This window comes from Myotis brandtii, unplaced genomic scaffold, assembly GCF_000412655.1.
Source record: "Myotis brandtii unplaced genomic scaffold, ASM41265v1 scaffold2204, whole genome shotgun sequence".
NCBI classification, from domain to species: Eukaryota; Metazoa; Chordata; class Mammalia; order Chiroptera; family Vespertilionidae; genus Myotis; species Myotis brandtii.
Window position 1 is genome coordinate 346,434 of NW_005358261.1, and position 23,287 is coordinate 369,720.

A 23,287-nucleotide genomic window follows, 5' to 3' on the forward strand; every position below is an offset into this window, starting at 1 on the left:
CAAACAGTAATCCATCCACATAAATTGGCAGGATAACAAAAATGAAAACAAGATGTAGAGGTAAAGTTTTCAAGTAGAAAAATGACTGCTATAGCAAATAGAGAGTTTTAAATTATGAAGGAAAGATAATGTCCTAAATTATGCTCCTATTATAATTTTTTAAAATATATTTTTATTGATTTCAGAGCAGAGGGAGAGAGAGATAGAAACATCAATGATGAGAGAGAATTGATCAGCTGCCTCCTGCACGCCCTTTACTGGAATCAAACCCGGGCCCCCTTCAAACCCCAGGCTGACACTCTATCCACTGAGGCAAACCGGCTAGGGCCTATTATAATTTTTTAAAACCTTGCAGAGAAAAAAAATCTGCCATTACCTTTACTTTAAAAAATGTGAATATAGATGATGAGTAAATTCATGGAAGTATAGTTGCTGAGTCAAATGTTCACATCTAAAACTTTTAATAAAGCCCGGCCAGTGTTTCTCGGTGGTTAGAGTGTCACCCCAAGCACCGGAGGGTCTCTCTCAAATTCGATGGTCAAGGGCACATACCTGGGTTGCAGGTTTGATCCCCTGGTTGGGCTGCATGTGGTAGGGAACCAATCAATGTGCCTCTCTCACATCGATGTTTCTCTCTCTTTCCCCTCCTCCACCCTTCCTCCATTCTACTCACTAAAAATCAGTGGAAAAAATATCCTCAGGTAAGAATTAACAAAAAAAAAATTAAAAATTAAAATTTTAATAGAAACTAACAAATAACCATTCAAAAAAATTACACCTAACTTACATAAAAGTTTTATTTCCCCACATACATTCCAGAGCTGTGTATTATCATTCTTAATTTTTACCAATTTGATAGTAAAAAATTTTTTATCTTCTTTTTAATTTGATTTTCTTTCATAAATGAATGGAATTGATCATCTTTTCATGTAAATATTAGCTATGTGTTTTTATTTTTGCTTATGTGTCTTTGTGTAGTTTTTTGGGTTATATGAAAAGGTGTGCACGTCTATAATTAGATCATCTTTTCTTAGTTTCTGCATTTCATGTCTTACTTAGAAATTAGAGTTGCTTATTCTATGTAGCATAATGCTCTCCAGGTCCATTCATACTGTCTCACAGGGAAAGATTTCCTTCTTTTTTACAATCAAGCAGTATTCCATTGTGTAAATGTACCACAGCTATTTTTTATCCACTCATCTACTGATGGACAAATACCATCTGATTCAACTCATATGTGAAATCTAATGAACAAAATAAACTAACAAACAAAATAGAAACAAACTCATAGAGAACAGACTGACAACTGTCAGAGGGGATGGAAGTTGCCAGGCTGGGTGAAAAAGATGAAAGGATTAAGCAAAAACAAACAAACAAACAAACTTATAGACAATAGAAAAAAAAAGAAATTAGGGTTGCCAAATTTAGCAAATCAAAATACAAGGTTTTGTTAAATTTTTATTTTTGGTAAAAAATGAGTAATATTTTAGTAAAAGTAAGCCCAATAGAATATTTGGGACATATTTATACAAGAAAAAAACATTAGAAAAAGTTTGCTTTTCTCATTTTAAGGTTATTTTTAAAAATTTAGGTGTTTTAGAGCATTCATGGTTCTGATTTTTTAAAAATTAAGTTTTTGAGACATCTGGGTTTTCTTTCTCTCTTGTGTGTGTGTGTGTGTGTGTGTGTGTGTGTAATGAGATGGGGAGCCAATGCTTTTTTCTCCAAATAACCACTGTTACCCCAACATAGTTTATCAAATAATCCATCCTTCCCACACTACCTTTAAATAGTATTGAATTTTCACTGTAAAAATGGGACGACAGCCCTGACCGGTTTGGCTTAGTGGATAGAGCGTTGGCCTGCGGACTGAAGGGTCCCAGGTTCGATTCCGGTCAAGGGCATGTACGTTGGTTGCGGGCACAACCCCAGTGGGGTGTGTGCAGGAGGCAGTTGATTGATCGATGTTTCCCTCTCATCGATGTTTCTAACTCTCTATCCCTCTCCCTTCCTCTCTGTAAAAAATCAATAAAATATATTTTTTAAAAATGCAACGACAAAATAGGTACACAAAGTGAGAACTACGATGAGAATAATCTGTCTTCAATAGAAGAATGTATTTTTCCAGTGTATTTCTGCTTAAATCTTACATTGAAGCATTTTGGCCAGAGAACACTTATAACCCTATTTGCAATAAATTACTTACCTGGTGATTCAGAGACACCATGGACCAAATTACTCTGAAGAACAATAATACTTTCTTAAGAAAAGGTCACAGAAATTGCTGAGTCAAAATTACTCTCTACTTTACGAAATCCTTCATGTCTTTGATGAGCTCAGTGGACAGAAAGTCATGTTCCCCAGTGTTCACAGTCACTGACACAGGTGACTCTTCCCAAGCAGCTTGCAGAGGTGAGTGGAAGAGGAAAGGGAGGTAATGTAAGTTTTTGCAGTTTCTTAGGTCTGATCTTAAAGAATATCTAGGTTCTCTTTCCATCCCCCCCCCCCCCCCCCAGTGGAAGATCAGCAAAATATTTATAATTTTTAAAAAAATTATGTCAAGCTAACTCTAGCATAAAATAGATTCATTGATTTGCTTTTTTTTTTCTTTTAAGGCAAAAAATCATAAGCGTCCTCCTGGTTTGCGGGTTTGCTATCTATCCTGCCAGAGTTGAATGCAAATTTTTCTCTCCAGAAATGGCAGGCTTGGGGCTTCATTTCCTCCAAGAAGAATAGGCAAGCTTGAGGAAGAACTTTTATGCAGTTAAACATTACTACACTCTAAGTTCACCTAATTGGAAAAACTAGTTAAGAAAATGTAAGAATGTTTATAACATTTATAGATCCATAATCAGCCTTTCACCTAGAGATAGGAGGCAACTGTAGAGCAAAGCCATGATCTTGATAAAGTATTTCCCGAGTTTTTAAAAGCCCTTATCAGAGTGTCATTGCTGGACTGGAGTGGGCAAAACTGGGCTCATGATAGAGCAAATCACCATACAAAATACTGCAAAGGATCTCTGTTCTCGTCCCTGTGTTTGTACTGTAATTTATAACAGAACCTGACCCAGCGTCCAGACTAGCTGTTCACCTGCCTTCCTGTGATCACCTGCAAAGACAAGCATACCTTCCTCTTCTCTTGGCAAGGTCTTACGATTGCTTCAAACAGCAACTAAACACATTGGCTAACTATTGTCAATAAGGAGAGCTCAATTACGCCAAAACCACATTAATGTTGTTTTCAGCCAATCTTCAACATCTTTTGGTAGAAAAAAGATTTTTAAAAATCATTAATCAAGTCAGATATTTTCCTGAGGTGCATTTTAATCCTCACCCAAGGATATGTTTTTATTGATGTTTAGAGAGAGAGGGAGGGAAAGAGAGAGAAACACTGATGTGAAAGAGAACATCAATTGGTTGCCTCCCGTATGCACCCTTAGGTATGTGCCCTGACCAGGAATTGAACCTACAACCTTTTGGTGTATGAGGCAACACTCCAACCAACTGAGCAGCCCGGCCAGAGCTAATTCAGTCACCTTTTAGAAAGCCCATAGCATAAGTCTTGCTAAAAATAAAAACATTTCATAATACCCACATCAAGGTTTTCTAGATTAGATATCAATGATTAGCAATTTCTACCTGAAAATCTTCTATGACATAGTCGGCTCTCACCTGTGGCATTTTTAAAAAATATATATTTTATTGATTTTTCACAGAGAGGATAGGAGAGGGATAGAGAGTTAGAAACATCGATGAGAGAGAAACATCGATCAGCTGCCTCCTGCACACTCCCCACTGGGGATGTGCCCGCGACCAAGGTACATGCCCTTGACCAGAATCGAACCTGGGACCTTTCAGTCCGAAGGCCGACACTCTATCCACTGAGCCAAACCGGTTAGGACTCACCTGTGGCATTTTGATTGAAATTCCTTTATACATTTGAGACTTTTATAGAAAACTTTCAAAGGCTTTCTGAAACCCAGTTCCAAGCAAAGTTATCCAGGAATTAATACATGTCAGGAATCTTTGGTTTTCGTTATAAAATATCATTATGTCACTTCCATGACAGGAATTAAGCTGACAAAGACTCCTTTTAACCAGTAACATAGAATGTGCCTCAGTTATTTCAGCCTGGAACAATTGCTCTTCAGTTATTTTCAAAAACCATTTTTGGTATTTAAAAAGCCTTCAGTCAGTTATTCCTGGATGTGAGTAATTATTCGCATCACCTGGGAAGCTGTTTAAAACCTCAGTCTGATTCAGGAGACCTGAGAGCTTGGAATCAATACTATAGAAACTCTTCGAATGATTTCACTAGCCAGGTTTGTAAAACTGCTATTAAGGGCTTTTTGAATGTGTTATACAGATTATTTTATGGAAAAACGTGCACAGTCTAACTTATTGAGTGTAGCCCTAGGAAAAAGTGTATTCTTGAGGAATTCACATGCTTCTCTCTTTTTTAAATAGAATGGCAACTATGTCATCTCTCCTTTTTTCCTTGGCGCTGGGACATTCAGAAGAAAGTTCCATTTAAGCATAAGGCAGGAGCTTTTCTAAGCCTGGGATTTCTATTTTTCCCCCATCCTAATTGTACTTGGTTTTTACTGTCAATTTAAGGATTGTATTATACTTAAGTCTTTTGTTTTTATTGTTACTTATTTCAGGTTACTTTTAAAAGTAAGGTCATGTTATAAATAATAAACAAGATTTAGAGCAGAAATAGATAGCACCTATTAACAAGGTTTGGAGAAGCCCTGGTCAGGTAGCTCATTTGGTTAGAACAGTGGTCGGCAAACTGCGGCTCGCGAGCCACATGCGGCTCTTTGGCCCCTTGAGTGTGGCTCTTCCACAAAATACCACATGCGGGCGCACACGTACAGTGCAATTGAAACTTCGTGGCCCATGCGCAGAAATCGGTATTTTGTGGAAGAGCCACACTCAAGGGGCCAAAGAGCCGCATGTGGCTTGCGAGTCGCAGTTTGCCGACCCCTGGGTTAGAACATCATCCCGATATGACAGGGTTGTGGGTTCAACCTCCAGTTAGGGCATATGCAAGAATCAACCAATGAATGCATAAATAGGTGGAACAATTATGTCATTTGGCTATGTTGCTATAACTGAGGCCTGCCATATGGATTGATATTATGCTTGCAGAATTATGTTATGATTGTGATAATGATGAAGCATTTGTAGACTTTAAAATTAGATTTTATCAAAATATGTAAGTGTAAATCCTTATAATGACATCGTGTATAATTTCTCACAAAAACATGGGTAAAGCTTGACAGCTAAAAAAGTTTCCAAGGTTTATTGTATCCTTGTTATACAATAAGTGTACATAATTAATATATGTGTATTCTAAGAAGGGTTTAATGAGTGATCTAAAGGTTGATAGAATTTAGCAAGATAAAATAAATCAGAAATATGAAGAAAATAAGACAATGCATTAGGGGTCTGGTTGGCACAAAAAAGCCATAGAATCTTGCTAGAGATGGGCCAAAATTTTAACTTCCTAGCAGCCTAGAGATGAAAAGGAAAATTCTCTGCTCAGATAAGCGAGAAGAACTTGTGATGATAAGTCTAGAAGGCTTTCTATTCTCTGAGTGGTTCTCAACCTTCCTAATGCCGCGACCCTTTAATACAGTTCCTCATGTTGTGGTGACTCCCAACCATAAAATTATTTTTGTTGCTACTTCATAACTGTAATTTTGCTACTGTTATGAATCGTAATGTAAATATCTGATATGCAGGATATATTTTCATTGTTCTCGACCCACGGGTTGAGAACCGCTGCTCTATAGGATCTCTTGGAGAAAGTACTTTGAAGTGGATTATCTTGTCTCTTGATTGGTATAGTTACCATTATGTGATTGATACAATAAATTATAGTGCTGTAAGATTTTTACATGAACTGGATTAGTTTAAGAACTTTTCTAGCCTTAGCTGGTTTGGCTCAGTGGATGGAGCATCGGTCTATGGAATCAAAGGTTCCCAGGTTCAATTCCAGACAAGGGCATGTACCTTGGTTGCAGACTCCTCCCCAGCTCAGGCCCTGGTCGGGGCGTGTGCAGGAGGCAACCAATTGATGTGTTTCTCTCACATTGATATTTCTCTCTGTCTTTCCCTCTTTCTAAAAATCAATGGAAAAATATCCTTGGGTAAGGATTAAAAAAAAGAAAGAAAGAAATAAAGAAATTTTCTAGCCATTAAAAAAAGAGTTCACCTGTTAGCCAATAGAACAGGCTCTGTGGGATGGAAGAAATCTTGTTTGGTGAGACAAAGTCAAAGATAATATATATATATTTTTTACTAATTTTTCTTATTTATTGAGATAGCATTGGTTAATAACATTATATAAATTTCAGATGTGTAATCTTATAATTTGATATTTGTATAATACAACATTGTGTGCTCATCACCCAAAGTCAAGTTTCTTTCTATTACCAATTTTCCCTTCCCCCCACAACCTTCCCCTTTGTGTGTCTTTTTCCTTCACCAGGTTAGGGAAGTTTTCAGCCATTATTTATTCAAACAGATTCTTGACTCTTGTCCTTCTGGTACCCAAATGATGCGGATGTTGTTATCCTTGATGTTGTCACAGAGGTCCCTGAGACTTCCTTTAATTTAAGAAAATTATTTTTCCTTTTGTTGCTCTGCTTTTGTTAAATTATTTTTCCTTTTGTTTTCTATTATCTTGTCCTCTAAATCACTGATTCAATCCTCTGCTTCATCTAACCTGCTGTTGATTCCTTCTAGTGTATTCTTCATTTCAAATATTTTATTCTTTATTTCTGAGTAGTTCTTTTTTATGGCTTCTATATCCTTTTTAATGCTTACTATCTATTTGTTTAAGTTCTCACTGAGATCCTCCATTTTTCTCCTAAGGTCCTTGAGCATCCTTATAACCATTGTTTTAAACTCTGCACTTGGTTGCTTCTATTTCATTTCATTCTTTTTTCTGGGGATTTCGTTTGTTCTTTCATTTATGGTATATTTCTTTGTCTCCCCATTTTGTCTTCCTTTTGTGTTTATCTCTGCATATTAGGTAGCTGTGCTATGACTCCCAAACTTGTTATAATGACTTTATGATGTAGGTGTCTTGTGGGGCTCAGTGCTGCAATATTCCTGATCACCTGAATTAGGTTCTCCAGGAATGTCTCTTGTATGGGTTATGTGTGGCCTCCTGTTGTAGTTGAGTCTCAAATACTGTTGGATCATTCATGGGTGGAGTTAACCCTCATGCTGGCTGACTATAAAGGATAGATCTCGATTACTGTGTATGAGTCTCTCTTCAGGGGCTGCTCCCCAAGGAGAAGTTATTCCCAACAGGATCTGATGTCTGCCGGAATCCCCCCTTTGAATGTGCCACTAATTTGAAGTAAGGGTGGTGAAGCCATTGGTTGTGTTGGTTCTGGGTCCACTTGGGTAAGGTTCCGGTGTCAATGTCAGACATAATGTGTTACTGGCCTTGGGCTACCTGTCTGGAGCTACTATGTTATTCACTATTTGTGGCTGTGTCTACTGTGCCTGGGTGTATGTGGAAGGGGCAAAGCTATGTACAAGGGTCAGCTTCCTTCAGCTCTGAGCCAGGGGCAGATCTATAAAAGTTCCAAGGCTCCCTGAGGTCCACCTCCAACTGTCGGCTACTCTGCCACCTCCTGAGGTTGCCTCCTTTAGAGCCTTCTGAAGAAAAACTATCGATAGAGTGGGCCTAGGCTGGACATGACCTACAGACCCTAAAACAAGGCACAAACTTGGTAGGGTGGGCGACCTGGGTCAGGAAGATGGGTCTAGTAGGTTTCCTTTTGGGAGGCAGCTCACTCAGTGGGGAAAGTGGCCCCTACTCCAAAGCCATACCACTCAGTTTCTGCCAGAGTCTCCAACCCTAGCTCCCGCAGGAGGAGCACATGTCAGGTTCAGGTTGGGTGTGGCCAGCCAGCCCTTCACAGGAGCAAGCTCAGTTGGGCAGAGCCACCAGGACTCAGGAGGACAGACCAAAAGAGTCTCACATTTGGGGTGGTGCCAGCTGAGCCTGCAGGAGGAGGGCAAGCATGTCACTTCTTCCCTGCCCTGTAACCACACAACCTTGTGCCTGTCAGAGTCCAGGACAAAAGCCTCCAAGGAAGACACGCTCCAAAGGTCCCAGCTCTGAGCAGCACTCCCTTCCCCCACGGAACTGAGCTCAGCAGGGTTGGGCAACTGATTCTTGGGAGGACAGATCAAAACAGTCTCTCCTTGAGGGTGGTGCTGGCCAAGCCTGCTGGAGGGGGGCAAGACTGGCCCCTGTTTTAAAGCCACACAGCTCAGCGACTGTCTGAATATCCACCTAGTGCTTCTCCAGAAAAAGACCACATCAAAGGTCCCTGTTATGTGCAGCCAACAGACCTTTCTATAGGACTTGAGCTTGGCATGGTGGTGTCGCCTGGATTAGTGCACCCCCCAAACTGGTGTAAGAATAGGAGTACTCGACCCTGAGAAGATGGCACCTAAGGGCAGTGTGGAATTGGTACTCAGCACAGGGACCTCCGTGGGTAACCCTCCAGATCTCTCCTTGGGGACACACCCCAATCTTCTTTTTATGACTCCCATATGACCTGAGTCACCTTCTTTCTACCGGAGCCCCATGTGAATGTCCAAGAGCAAAATCCTGTGCATTGGCTCTTTAGAGAACACCTGGGTTTCTAGCAGACTGCTTCCTCTTCCAGGTAGACAGACTCTCAGCTAATTTCCACTGCCAGTGCTATGAAGACTCCTGGTATTCTGGGTTGGGGATCCCATCCTGGGGTTGAGACCCCACATTTCTCAAGAGGGACTTTTTGCAGCCGAGATATCCTTATGGCTTCTCAGCCCCCTTGTGGGTGCAGGGGCCAGACCTCTCTGCATCTCCACCCTTCTTACCAGTCTCTATGTGGATCCTTCTGTAAATCCTTGGTTATGATACTTCTATTCAGCTATCTTTCAGTTGGTTATTCAGGTTGATTGCACTATAATTTAACTATAAACCCTGTGTGGCACTGGGAGGAGATGAGTATAGCTTCTACCTGTTCCGCAGCCATCTTGGAACCCCCAAGTCTTCACTTTCAATGGTGCTTATTCCCTTCGAGCCAGAAAGCTGGGCTCCAGGTTGTAAAGAGTTTTCAATGCCATGCCAAGGCAGCTGACCACACTTTCTTTCCTGTTTTCCACTGTCTTGCAGACCAGACGACGTGCTCCTGCATCGCACACATGATGAGATTGTCCTCCTGCATTGCTTCCTCTGGCCCCTGGTGACATTTGTGGTGGGCGTCCTCATTGTGGTCCTGACCATCTGTGCCAAGAGCCTGGCCGTCAAGGCAGAAGCCATGAAGAAGCGCAAGTTCTCTTAGAGGGGAGTAGACATGTGGAAAGCAAAGCACAGAAGCTGCACCCATTGGCACACATCTACCTGCAGAGCCTGTTCCCGGCGCAGGAGATGGAAGGGGCTATGAGAGGTCTCTGAGAGGCTCCTCCCTCAATGGCAGCAGCAACAGGCACAACTGGAAGACTTAGAACCTCATAGATGATATTCTATGTGTTGTAGCCATGGCTAAAGGGTCAAGCTCTTAGCTGTCTGGAGTAAAATTCAGAAAATCTGATAAAATGTTAATTTTTTTGAAAGTCTCAGTGTATAATTGTACAGTGTAGTATACAAATCATGATGATTTATGGTATTTAAAAATATTAAACTAGAGTGATCTGTGTTCTTTTCTATTTTCTTTTTTATCCTTAAAACACCAGGATTCAAAAAAAAAGTTCTTCTGGGTTTCACTTGATTCTGCTAGACTAAACTGTGACTTGGAGATGAGGATTCCTGCACAGATCTTGACTTCACCGTATAATTCAGTTTCCATTATTAAAGAGTACCATTGGGCTTTTGCTTGAAGAAGGAATACTGCTCAGTCTCCAATCACTTCCATGAATCTTCAACCAGGGACGCTCAAAGATTGGAAAAAGATGTCCTCTAACACTTGCCTTTGCCTATCCATTATTTTTCAGCAGATTTTTTTTTAAAGAGAAGAGCATAATTCTGAACAAGGCCTGTACTAGCTCTTAGAGCACTGCACTCCTCTATTCATCTTGCTCATGTTTATTTTGGATGGATTTTATCCTTGTGCAATAGAATGTACATGATACGAAGGACACCTTTCAGCTTAGTCAAATGCTGTTTTCATTTTTTTTAAGTCAGAAAAATTATTCAAGATCCATCCAAACATTTTGTTTTGATTTTCTTTGTCCTTGCCTTGATCTTACCAGTATTAAAGCAAGAATATTGCTGATGTTCTGTTTGCTTGGACAAACCTGGAGATGCAGCCCAGCTCAACATCATGGCTGAGCTTTCTGTGCCTTTATCAAAAGTTCATTGAGGAGACCAGACCTCTTTGAATCTGTTCATAAGTTCAAATTCCAAATGTCAATCCCACGTCTCAGTGAATATCAAACCTACCCTATTTATTTACCAGGTAGAACCAAACCTTTGTTTAGATGAAATGTTACATTTTTAGTGGAGGAACACCTGACAGTATAATTCCTTTTTGCTTTCTTCTAATACTCTGGACATGCTCCTAGTAAAATAAAGGCAAATTAGAAGTTAAGGACAAGCTCCCCTCAGCTATTTGCTCAGGGTTCTAAGAAAGATGCATGCTAGTGGAATGATGCTTTCCTGACTTTTAGTCCACATACCACAGTTTTCTTAATTTTAGAATGCAAGTAATTGCGAGAGCCATAGTCTTCAATGGAAGGGTGCTAGATGAGTCTGATAATTTTTTCCTAATTCAAGTATTACAGGTTGCACTGTGAAAAAGGCCTTGAACGCACTATTTGTGACATCCCTTGAGGCAGCTCCAGTGCCTTGACTTCAATCCCAGTTTTCTGTGGCAGCATCCCTGTTGTCTTAGCAACACAGCAGACCATTCTGAAGCAGTCACACAAAAATGGGACTCAGAAAATCATCTTTGCATCACTTTGTGGGAGATGAAGTCTACTTTATTCATTTTATCTTAATACAATAATCTATGATTAATTGATTACAGAGAGTAGACAAAAATAGCACATGGACATATGTTAAGTGTTGGAAAAAAGGGAAATTGATATATATCAATCTGAGTTTTCATCTATCAGTTTGGTACTCACACATATTAATAAAATGCCTATATTTAGGCCCAAAGAGTACACACGACTGTATTCCATAGGTTGAGTTTTGGGAAAGAGGAGAAGCACACTGAATTCGTGAGGTCACTTGTAGTTTTAGGGTCTTACTTGCTTACAGCCAGTTAAATTTGAGACTACTTATACTTGTCATTAAAGATAAAACCTGAAGGAATAAAGACAGGGCATTTTAAAGATAATAAGAGGTAAAGAAACATTATTTTAATTTTTGTATAAGTGAGAAAAGTTATTTTAATTATCTTTTTTTGTATAAGTGAGAAAAGGGTTTAAGGCCCCAAAATATGATCGCTCACATAAGACGGTTTATTTCTTCCTCACATAACATCCAGAGGTAGTTGAGAAGTAGTAGGGCTGGTCTGTTTCACAAGGTAATTAAGGGACCCAGGATGCATCCACCTGTTGTTCTCTCATTGCCAAGGGCAATAGTCAAAGCTGGCTCAAAGAAGCACTTCCACTGTGCGGCCTATCAAAAGAGGAAGTTGGGAGCAAGCTATTTCCTTTAAAGGAAGTTTTAGCCATCACTTCTGCTCAGTCCATAATCACTTACTACATAGCTATACCTAGCTTCAAGGAAGGCTGAGATATGTCCAGCTGGATGGACATATGTCCTACTAAAATGCCAGGGAAAAGGTTCTATTATTAAAAGGAAAAGGGGGAGAATGAATGCTAGACTAAAGGAAAAGAATGATGTATAGCCCTCAATAGCCAAATATCAACAGTACAACGATTGAAATTTCCTTTCTAAGAGTCAAATTTTTTAAACTTAAACTATATGGGTAGGTACATTGTTATTAACTTACTTAGGGTACTCCTAAGGCTTAGGAAGAGCCACACTCAAGGGGCCAAAGAGCCACATGTGTCTCGTGAGCCGCGGTTTGCCGACCATGGGTCTAGGCCATGATGAAAAGCTGAGCAGGGCTAAAGAAGATCCTTAGCCTTGGTAAGAGAAAAGGTACTTGGTTAAACCTTGAATCTGCTGTCTGGGAGAAACTCTCTTCTCCATTGTTCTCTGTGGCCATAGTTTGACTTCTAAGAAATGCTTGCTCATCAGACTTACAGATACATTTAAATCCTGGAGAGGGGCAAGCAGTACAGCTTTGCAGGCCCCTGCCTACTGGTGCAGATTTGTAGGCGTAGGTAGATTTCCTTAGGACTTGAACAAACATAGGCTTGTATAGGCCAGAATTACAGTTCATTTGGCTGCGATAAAGAGGCCAATTCCATTTTTGATGTTTGCTGATAGCTTTCAAGCCTCTTCTTGTCCCTCTCCCGCTAATCTCACCTGGGCAAACTGATTAGCAAGCTGGAGTGTCTTCTTCTTTGGCCCAGGTGGGAAGTTCAAATCACACAAACTCTGCCCTGAACGCAGGAACCCTCCCCGCATCTTCACACCCTAAGAACACAAAAGCCAAGCCACGCAAGCCAATTTTGGGTCTGCCTGGGAACTTGCCCTGCTCTCCCCAGAAAGCCTCATTATGTGAATAATAAACCTTTTCATACCCTCTTGGTGTGTGTGTGTGTGTGTGTGTGGTTATTGGTCTCAGCATCCAAACCAAATTCGGGGTTAGGGAGTTGATCTGAGGGGTGCCCACAACATTGGTGATAAAATTTCATCAAAATCAGGTTTCTGCTCTATTTGCTTTCAGTTCATATAAAAGTAGCCATAGCCAAAGGGCTATGCTTATAGTTCTTAAACCAGCAGCATCTTACTTATTAGTCTGTGCTTGGCTCGTACCCCCATCCCTCAATTTAATGGCAGCCACCTTGAACCCTCTGTAACAATACATTTAAGTGGGAATGCAACACCCTTTATCTTATCTTTTCTGCTGAGCTGGCTCCCATTGTCTTGCGATAATACTTAATGGAGACTCTTGAGAAAGACGGAATAATAATCTGCTGTTTGGAGGACAGAAGCAGTTGAGCTGCAGGACACATTGCAAATTAGCTGTCTCACCTCAACAATTTTTCATAGCCCTTTCACAAAAAACAGCAAAGAGCAGCTAATGCACGTCCTAACTCTGGTTTTCTTCTACCTACTTTCCCCAGTGCTGCAGGTCTGCCCTCCAGGTTGTGTCTAGTGACAGTGTACCTAATGTTTAGCCAAGCATAACAAGGGTCTCTAAATTTTCCATCCTGTGATATCTGTTTCCTCACTGCTGGCTGCTCGGCTACAATGCCAAAGCCCCATGGTTTAGATTTGTGCTATGATAGGGATATTATTTACATTGTCTCTTTGTGAAGGGGCTCAGCTGATGACTCCTGGATCTGGGATCTGTCCTCACCTGTTCCATGCTCTGGTTGCATATTGCACAGCTCTGATGCACTCTTAGTCTCTGTCTCAAGCTTAGTGATGGGCAGACAATGCGGTGACAGGGTAAATAATGGGAAAAAATATTATCTGACAGCATGGGTGGGGAACCATTTACCTGGCTCAGATAGTTTGTTCTGAAAAATTACTGAGCTATATCAAACAATTTGACAACCTTTTGGGAATAGATCAACATTCCCATCACATATCATATAGTCCAGATGCACTGTGCTCTTCTTGGGGCCTGGGCATGTGGGTCCTGTCCGTGGCATGGGCCTCTCTTCTCACCATGTATGCAGATCTATTTTTTCTCATCCATTAGGTCTGAGCTTAAATACTCTGAAGTCTTTCCAAACCATCCTATGTAAGTAGATTTCTCCTGTCATTTTCTTCTTTACCCTACTTTCTTCATTTGTAGTACCTATTGTTGTTTATATTTATGTTTGTTTACTTGTCCATAAATACATCTATTTATCTCTCAAAAACATCTATTTATCTCTCCTATTAGATGATATGATTTATGAAGGTAGAACAGTGTTGGTGAAACATTTTTTTCACCACTGGCACAGTGCCAGACACTAAGGTGCTAAATATTTATTGAATGGATAAATGAATGAATGAATGCTCCCAGATCCATTATGTCCTCTGTATGTGAGGTTTTGCTATATCCTTTCTTATCTTGGAAAGTTTACCTTACCTTCAAGGCACGAGTTCCTCCCGCCATTCTACCTGCTAAATTAATCATTTCTTCCTTTGTGCTCTCATAGCAATTTGCGCATACCTCTATCATCTTAAGAATTTAGCATACATTGTAAGATTTTATCATTTGTCTTATGATTGTTAAACCACTGATTCTTCCTTCCCACCTTATGAGACAAGAAATATATCTTGCCCTAGCCAGTGTGGCTCAGTTGGTTGAGCATTGTCCCATGTACCAAAAGTTTGCTGGTTCGATTCCTAGTCAGGGCACATGCCTGGGTTTTGGCTTGAGGCAGCCAATCCATGTTTCTCTCTCTCATCAATGTTTCTCTTTCTTTCTCCCTCTCCCTTCCTCTATCTCTAAAATCAATAAAAAACATAATTAAAACAAACATATCTTATTGAGTTTTGTTGTTGTTAATCCTCATCTGAGGATATTTTTCCATTAATTTTTTTTTTTTTAGAGAGAGTAAAAGGGAGGGGGGAGAGAGAGAGAGAAAGAGCAATCTGAGAGAAACACATCGATTGGTTTCCTTCTCAACCAGGGCTGGGGATTGAGCCTGTAATCGAGGTACATGCCCTTGACTGGAATTGAACCTGGGACCTCAGGCTGATGTTTTATTCACTGAGCCAAACTGGCTCAGGCTTGTTGATCTTTTTGTACATGACAAAATATAATAATAATAACCCCAACCATCTCTTATTAAGTGCTTTCTGTGTGCATCTAAACCCTTTATCATATATCCAAAGCATAGTTAACCCTGGAAAAACTCTAAATTAATGAATAAACAAATACATATTGCAATTTTGGCCTGAAAATGAAAATTTATACTAAGGATAGGCTAATGTTTTTATATTTAAATATCATAGGCTACTGTTTAAACAAATGTATAGTGGAAAAATCACTCTGTTATTATCAAATTACCCCCAAATTTAGCAACTTAAAACAGCAAACATGTATCATCTCATACAATTTCTGAAAGTCAGAAATCAGGAAGTGGCTTAGATGTAATTCTAAATTATTCTTGGTGAAATTTTGCCTCTTAAGTAAGTGCATGGGTTATGGTAACAGTGGAATATACATAAGAAGCAGGAGTCTAGCAGAATTACAATGGGAAATTTTTGATAAGAACACAATTATTCATTTGATGGGCATCTTAGAACAAAAAGTGACTGAAGCCAATTGTCTGCATTTTTTGAGTGGCATGAAAAGTCTTCCAAAAGAAGTCACTGGAAACTTCAGGAGTAGACTTTACAATAACTTTAGATAACTTTCGAGGGTAGATACTGAAGCATATGGGACTCTTGCTCTTTCCTCACTTTTTGTGAATAACCTTAAATTGGAAATAAGGGATTTAACAAGCAAACAAAGACTAAAATTGGAAATAGCCACATTTCCAGGTCTTTAACACCTCAGGGAAACTTTTGAAAGAGCCCTAGAGATGTAAGACTTAAATTAAACCAATGCCCTTACAATAAAACTGTTAGAAGCAACAAAGGAGGGAAAACGCTTGATAAAGATGCATGTAGAGGTTGTTAGCAGATAAGATACTGGAAAACAATTGTGCTAGTTCACAAATTAAAGGGGGGAAAAACAGTAAGTGGATAACAAAGTTGCTCTGAGGGGGAATCAAGTACTTAGCCATTTACTCTTAAATTCACAAGTTGAAATTTCTTTAAATATTAAATGACAACCCAGACAGTGTGGCTAAGTTGGCTGAGTGTCGACCTATGAATCAGAAGATCAGGGTTTGATTTCTGGGTTGTGGGCCTGATCCCCAGTAAGGGGCCTGCAGGAGGCAGCCGATCAATGATTCTCTCTCATCATTAATGTTTCTATCTCTCTCTCTCCCTCTCTCTTCCTCTCTGAAATCAATAAAAAAATATTTTTAAAAATATATTTTAAAAAGAAATAATAATTAAATGACAGCTTTGCAAAGGTTTTTGGATAGTGAGCACTACAATACCAACCTTAAAATGTGGCACTATTTTATCACCTTTCCTTCAGGGTCAACGAACTATTTCTGTGGTGGGCAGTTCTAATTCTGAAGCACTTTCCATGTCCCAGCCCGTAACTTTCATCCTTGGACTTTAACCAAGGAACATTCTTTCACCCTTTGTGACACTATACCTGCTATGGTGTATAAGACTCCTTATGCCTGAAAATTCTACCTAAATTGGTGAATTTTTAGGGCTGAATATATCAAGGTTCATGTTGACACATTCAAACCCTCTCCAAGCTTACCCATTAACTTCTAAAAGTAGTAGATAAAGGGCTAAAACCAGAAATTCAAAGCCTAATAAAAAAAAAAGACCCATCATAACTATACCAGTGCTTATATTCCTGTCTTCCTAGTTAAGAAACACAATGGGTGAGGATGTGGATTTGTTCAGGACCTCAGGGTCATAAATAAAATAGCCATCTGGCCCTGATCAATGGCTCAGTTGGATGGAGCACAGTCCCATACACCAAAAATGTTGAGGGTTCAATCTCTGGTCAGGGCTTGTAGGGGAGGCAACCAATGATGTTTCTATCTCACATCAATGTTTTTCTCTATCTCTCCCTTCCTCTCTCTCTAAAATCAATTTTAAAAAATTCCTGTATGAGGATTAAAAAATAATAGCCATCTGTACTTCCCTTTGATAGTAAACCTAAATATAATTTCATCATGTGGTTACATGTTCTAGAGTCTAGACTCACATCTGTGCTATGCTTTCTTTAGCGGTTCCTAGGTCAGATTGAGGTAGTTAATGCTGCTTGTGCCATCCTGAGGAAGCCAACAATATTTCTTAACAATTATGCTTTAATGAGTTTCAATGAAGTGTCTGTCTACTTTTTTATCACCAGTTCCTGAAATTATAGACCTGAAGTTTCCCTGAAATTCTAGTCTTACCCAGCATTTGGTTTCTAAAAGTGAGTTGAGCTCTTTCAATTTCATCTATATTCTTTTTTAATGTATTTCTATTTAAAAAAAATTTAATGTTGAGAGTATTACAGATGTCCCCCCTCCCCCCTCCCCATTACCCTCCTCCTGGTTAAAGAAATAGACTTACATGTTCAGGAAGCACAGAGAGTCCCAAGCAAGAGGAACCCAAAGAGGCCCACACCAAGACACATCATAATTAAAATGCCAAGGGTTAAAGACAAAGAAAGAATCTTAAAAGTAGCAAGAGAAAAGCAGTCAAGGGAGCACTCATACAACTGTCAGCTGATTTCTCAACAGAAACTTTGCAGGCAAGAAGGGAATGTCAAAAAATATTCAAAGTGATAAATAGCAAGATCCTACAACCAACATTACTCTACCCAGCAAGGCTATCATTTAAAATTAAAGATCAGATAAAGAGCTTCATAGACAAGAAAAAGCTAAAGGAGTTTATCATCACCAAACCAGTATTACATTAAATGTTGAAGGGTATTCTTTAAGAAGAGGAAGAAGGAGGAGGAGGAGGAGGAGGAGGAGAAGAAATATGAACAATAAAATAGCAGTAAATACATATCTATCAACAATTGAATCTAAAAATCAAAATAGATGAACATGGAATCTAATGAACAAAATAAACTGATAAATAAAATAGAACCAGAGGCATGGAAACATGAAACAGACGATGAATCTCAGAGGGAAGAGGAGGGGGAGAATAGATTAACCAAAGAATTTATATGCATATATGCTTTACCTATGGACACAGACAATAGGGAGGTGAAGGCCTGAGATGTGGTAGGAACCAGGTAGGGGAAGTTTTCTGTCATTATTTCTTCAAATAGGTTTTCAATATCTTGCTCTCTCTCTTCTCCTTCTGTCACCCCTATAATGCGAATGTTGGTATGCTTGAAATTGTCTCAGAGGCTCCTTACACTATCTTCAAATTTTTGGATTCTTTTTGCTTTTTGCTCTTCTGCTTGGGTGTTTTTTGCTTCCTTGTATTCCAAATCATTGATTTTATTCTTAGAATCTTCTACTCTGCTGTTAAATCCCTGTAAATTATTCTTTATTTCAGTTAGTGTATGCTTAATTTCTGACTGGTCCTTTTCCATGTCTTTGATGTTCTCACTAAGGTCCTTGAAATTCTCAGTAAGTCCCTTGAAGCTCTCATTAAGATCCTTGAGCAACCTTATAACCATTGTTTTGAACTCTGTATCTAGTAGTTTGCTTGCTGCCATTTCATTTATTTATTTATTTATTCTGGAGATTTCTTCTGTTCTTTCATTTGTGACATGTTTCTTTGTCTCTGCATTTTTAAAAATATATATATTTTATTGATTTTTTACAGAGAGATAGGGAGAAGGATAGAGAGTTAGAAACATTGATGAGAGAGAAACATCAATCAGCAGCCTCTTGCACACCCGCTACTGGGGATGTGCCCACAACCAAGGTACATGCCCTTGACCAGAATTGAACCTGGGACCCTTCAGTCCTCAGATCGACGCTCTATCCACTGAGCCAAACCAGTTAGGGCTGTCTCTGCATTTTGACTGTTTCCTTGTGTGTGTTACTATGTATTAGATAGACCTGCAATGTCTCCTGGAATTTGTAGAGTGGCTTTATGTAGTAGATGTCCTAGAGGGCCCAGTGGCTCAGCCTCCCCAGTCACCTTAGCTGGGCCCTCTAAGTGAGTCCTTGTGTGGGCTGTGTGCACAGTCTTACTGTAGTTGAGCCTTGATTGTTGTTGGTGTCTCTGGGAAGAATTGACCTCCAGGCCAATTGGCTATGAGGACCAGCTGTGGCTACAATGGGAGAGCTGCTGTGCAGGACTTGCTTCAGTGGGGCTTTGGTGCTCACTGAGTCTGCCCCTTGAGTGTGTCAATTGTGGATGTGTAGAATTATAATCTGGTATAGTCTGAAGCTGTCCACTGGGTGCACTGGCTCTAGAGCATCCCAGAGGTGCAAAGTCAGCCACTGCCTGGGGCCACCCAGCAGCAGCTACAGAGCAATCTGCAGATGACTACTACTTGTATTGGGCTTGGAAATGCCCAGGCGAGGCCAAGCTGTGAAGCAAGGCATGCTGGTGCTAATGCCAGGTCTTGGGCCTCTTATTGACAGGTATGGGGCACACTGACACCAGCTGCTGCCTGTTTGAGAGATTTTAGGAAAGTCTGAAGTCTGACCCAGGAAAGGCCATTCATATGGAAAAGCCACAGCAAACAGCTTGGGTGGGGCTATAAATTGGATGAGGGGAGGTTTTAGGGAATCACCAGGGTAGACTGAACAGTGTGAGCCAGGCCGATGGAAACTCAAATATGGCTGCCAGTCAGCTCTGTGATGGAGGAGGTCTCAGCACAGGAGCAATGATCCCTGAGAGCATCCCTATCTTGGAGAAAGCCACCCCCAAGTTCCTGTCCAAATGTGAGATAATCCAGTTCCTCCAATTACATTTCTGGATTCCCCTCTCACTGCCGCCCAGTGCTGGAGCCCGGGGGGATCAAGTCATGTAAGTCCATGCACCAGCCCTTAAAGAGAAACTGCCTGGGTCTCCAGTAGCCTCCTTGTCACTCAGCCACAGTCCTCACTGATTTTTACAGCCTGAAGTTACGGGGGCCTCTCTTCCCAGAACTGAAACCCTGGGCTGGGGGCCTGGTGTGCTGCTCGGACCCCTTAATCCTCACAGGAGACCTCTGCAGTGGAGATATCCCGCCCCCCTTTTTAAAGACACACGTTGGTGTCGGACCAGCCCATTCCCTGCCTCCACCCCTCCTACCAGTCTTGATGTGCTTTTGGGGGTGGGGAAGCTCATTTATTAAGGACAACAGTTATTCAGGATTTATCTCATGACCCTCACCTCATCGCTTTACTACTTCTCAACCATTATCTTCTGAACTTGGCTCAGTCCCAATATATTCTGTACCTTAAGAGAATAGCCGTAAAACACTTGAGTTCAAATCCCTAAGTCCTACAAGTACTCTTTCCTAGTAAATTTCTCTTTTTGAGAGACTACCAAGATTTTGTCAAGATAGTCTCCCTTGGTGCCATAAATTTAATAAGCTCAGCTTTATTTGCCCAACAGCTTTTTCTGGGATCGCCAACAAAATTCATCTTGTTGGAGCCATGAAGCAGTATTTGGTTTCTTTAAAGCTTATTTACTATTATTAAGCAGATTGTCTAAATCTCTTTCTTGGAAGTGTGTAAAGAGACTTTGAGAAGAGTAGCTACTCTCCTGGGCCTTTTAGTTACGATAGTTGGTAAGATAATATATGCAAAATGCTTAATAGAGTTCCTGGTATAATATAGGTGTTCAATGAATGTGAGCTATATTATAATCCTCTGACTCCCCAGTTCTTCCTTACCTGGACCCCGAGCAGCCTGCAAACTGTAGGTTAATTGTCTCTGAATTCAGAGTTCCAATTCATAGGTTGTCACTGGTTTCTCATCTGGAGCGATTGGCAGGGACCATCTGCTCCTCTTCCTCCCATCCAGTGTTTTCACTCGGTTCCCCTTCAGTCTCACCAGCAAGCTGAGGAATTCAATTCTTTACATTTGTCCTCCTTAACCCTGTTAAGGTGACTTTCTCTTGGGGAGAACTGTCTGAGTGGAGGGCCTCTGTTCAGCGACATTTGATTTTAATAACAAAAAGTGAAAAATACTTGCCCCTTATAATTGAGATTTCCTTTTCTGACACTTTCCCCAAACAAATGAACAAACCTAAAAACCTCTTAAAAGCATTTTGGATGGGGTCTTGGCTGAAGAGGTGAATCTTAAGCTATAAGGTTGATGAAATTGGGAGTCTAGAGGAAACCGTGGTGTAATTACAGGGCTCCAGTACCATGGACATAAAACATAATTTAGGAAGGGGGATGCCCGGAGAGGTTTTTAAAAATATCTCATACATCAGAGACCAAGAGACACCAAAAACACTGCAGTATCTGCATTAGTTCCTAAAATTCTCCTTTCTGAGACAGCACATCTTAAATGCCAACTCTATGTTATTATAAAATTCAAATCTATTCTGAAATTTAAAGAGGAAACAGATGAAATAAAAATGTGTGAATAAAATCTTCCAAGGTGAAAAAAAAAATGCTTGAGAGCAAAGAAACCCTACAAAGATGTTTACTGTGCCCTTTAAAATTATTGGGTGAAATGTTGAGCCTGGTGACTTCACTCCTCGATGGGGTGAGTGGGGTGCAGTGTTTGTGTATGTTTGGGGTACAAGACAGAAACCTTTACTGAACCCGGAAGTTGTGTGCTGGTAAATGTTCAGCACCCAGCCAGGTGCCCTCATTCATAGAATTTGCTGATTTCCATGCTGTAAATCTGCTCACTGTGGCCGATTGCAAGCTATCAATGAGACATCACTGAGTTGGGGAGAGTGCACAATAGCACGCCATTAGATGGTATTTCAACCATGCAGATACAGTAGACCAAAAAACCCCCTCAAGAGCAGAGACAATAGTAGAATGTGGTAAAATAATTAAGAAGTGGTGAGTGTTGAGTACCTGAGTTTTTAATATAATTTATGAAGTTATAAGTTATCTATTTCACTTTTTAATAATGGCTGTGTCTAACAACTAGTTCAGAAAAGTGAACATTTGGTCTCGTGGGCAGTACTAACAGCACTGGAGTGCGTTCCTCTCTCACTGCTTTCCTGTCACGATGCACATGCAGTTGGCCATGTGGGTTATTTCAAACCTGGATATGCAACCTCCCACCCACTTTTTCTGACAAAGACCTCATCGCTAATATGTGGTCCCACTGAATCTCAGTTTCAGGCAAAGTTCCTCTCTCTGGGTGGGTGGGATAAGGTGGCCGGTGGGCTCTCATATTGAACACCCTTCCGAACGGGCATTACTTCCTCCAGGATCTGAGAGTTGGGGTGGGGAGGCAACAAGGAAGCCTATGCTATTACTACTATTGCCAAGTGTCGGGACTTATTTTGAGATGATCTGTATAGGGACAGAGCAATGGCACTTTTCCCAGAGTGATGTGGACCAGGTTAATCAATTAAATGAACGTTCCAATTCAAATGACTCATTTTGTAGGAACAGCCAATTTGTCAATATAAGAAAACCATCACATCATTTTATTAAAAACTCAAAACGTACTGCTTCAGTTTTATGAGTTATAAATCCCACTTTGGCCAAAGACATATGGAAATGCACAAAGGTGGTGTTGGAGCTACTAGCGATGTTTAGCTGGCCTGCCATGTTTTCCAGGATGGTTAGGGGACGTCTTCTAAGCTAATTACATCTGCAACATCCCTTTTCCCAAGTATTGTCACAGTCTGGGGGACATTATGAGTGGATCAATGGGTGGAAGGTGTAGGCAGGGAATGTATCAGCAAAAGGAAGTGAATGTGGGGTGGGAAGCTGTTCCCAATATCTCATCAATTACTTGGTGAGGACAAGGATGGTGCAGAGCAGATTCAAGCACCTAAACCTGCTTGGAAAAGACCAGCTGTAAAATGCCCTCTTAACCCGGATAGGCTTGCTGCATAATCAGCTTCAGAAAGCTTCATCACTTTGCGGAGATTTATGAGCACCCAGTGCTGCAAACTGGCGTGTCTAAAGTGCACCCCCAGAGGAGCTCGTTCTGTGGGGATCTGTCGCTTTCTTGGGAAAATTTACACTGGTTTTCATTGCACACCATGATGCAGCCACATCCCAGTAACGCACACGTTGTAGAAGTAAGCACTTCAAAGTTCCTGTTAATTACAATTTCAGGGGCGTCCATTATTGTTTGAAGATGCTGGTTTTGATTACGCCTAAGTGTATATCTAGGGTTCCGTGTAGGTGACAAATCACATGCATTTCTAGGCAAACTCCAACTGTAGAAAATACAGGATAAATCCAGATTCAGGTACGGAGAGACTTTATTTGAAAGGATTATTGCAAACAGGGTGGTGCTGGGGGAAGATTGTAATAGGGGAAAAGGGGACCATCGCAAGGGGAGAATGCTCCAACCTTGAGATCTGCAAGCATCTCAAAGATGAGGCTGAAAGGGCTGCTCTCTTACAGAGAGGAATAAACAGGATAGAGCGAACTGGGTGTGGGGAAATGGGCTGAGCTGGCGATGGTGTCATCAGCTGATCAGGGAATGCTTTGCCCTGAGCTCAGCCTATTCTTAGGAGAGGTGTTCTGGAGGGGCTGTATGCTGACTCAGATACTCC

General features: G+C 40.6%; 1 protein-coding gene across 1 annotated transcript in view; it reads left to right on the forward strand.

Annotated features, from left to right (window-relative positions):
• The window catches only part of KCNMB4 (potassium channel subfamily M regulatory beta subunit 4), a 77,982-nt gene extending 68,222 nt beyond the window's left edge, over positions 1–9,760 (forward strand). Inside the window, exon 3 of the mRNA XM_005866111.2 lies at positions 9,197–9,760. Coding sequence (XP_005866173.1) covers positions 9,197–9,365 — 169 coding nt within the window. The 3' untranslated portion in view covers positions 9,366–9,760. The remainder of the gene's footprint in view (positions 1–9,196) is intronic.
• Positions 9,761–23,287: the final 13,527 nt, after the last annotated feature.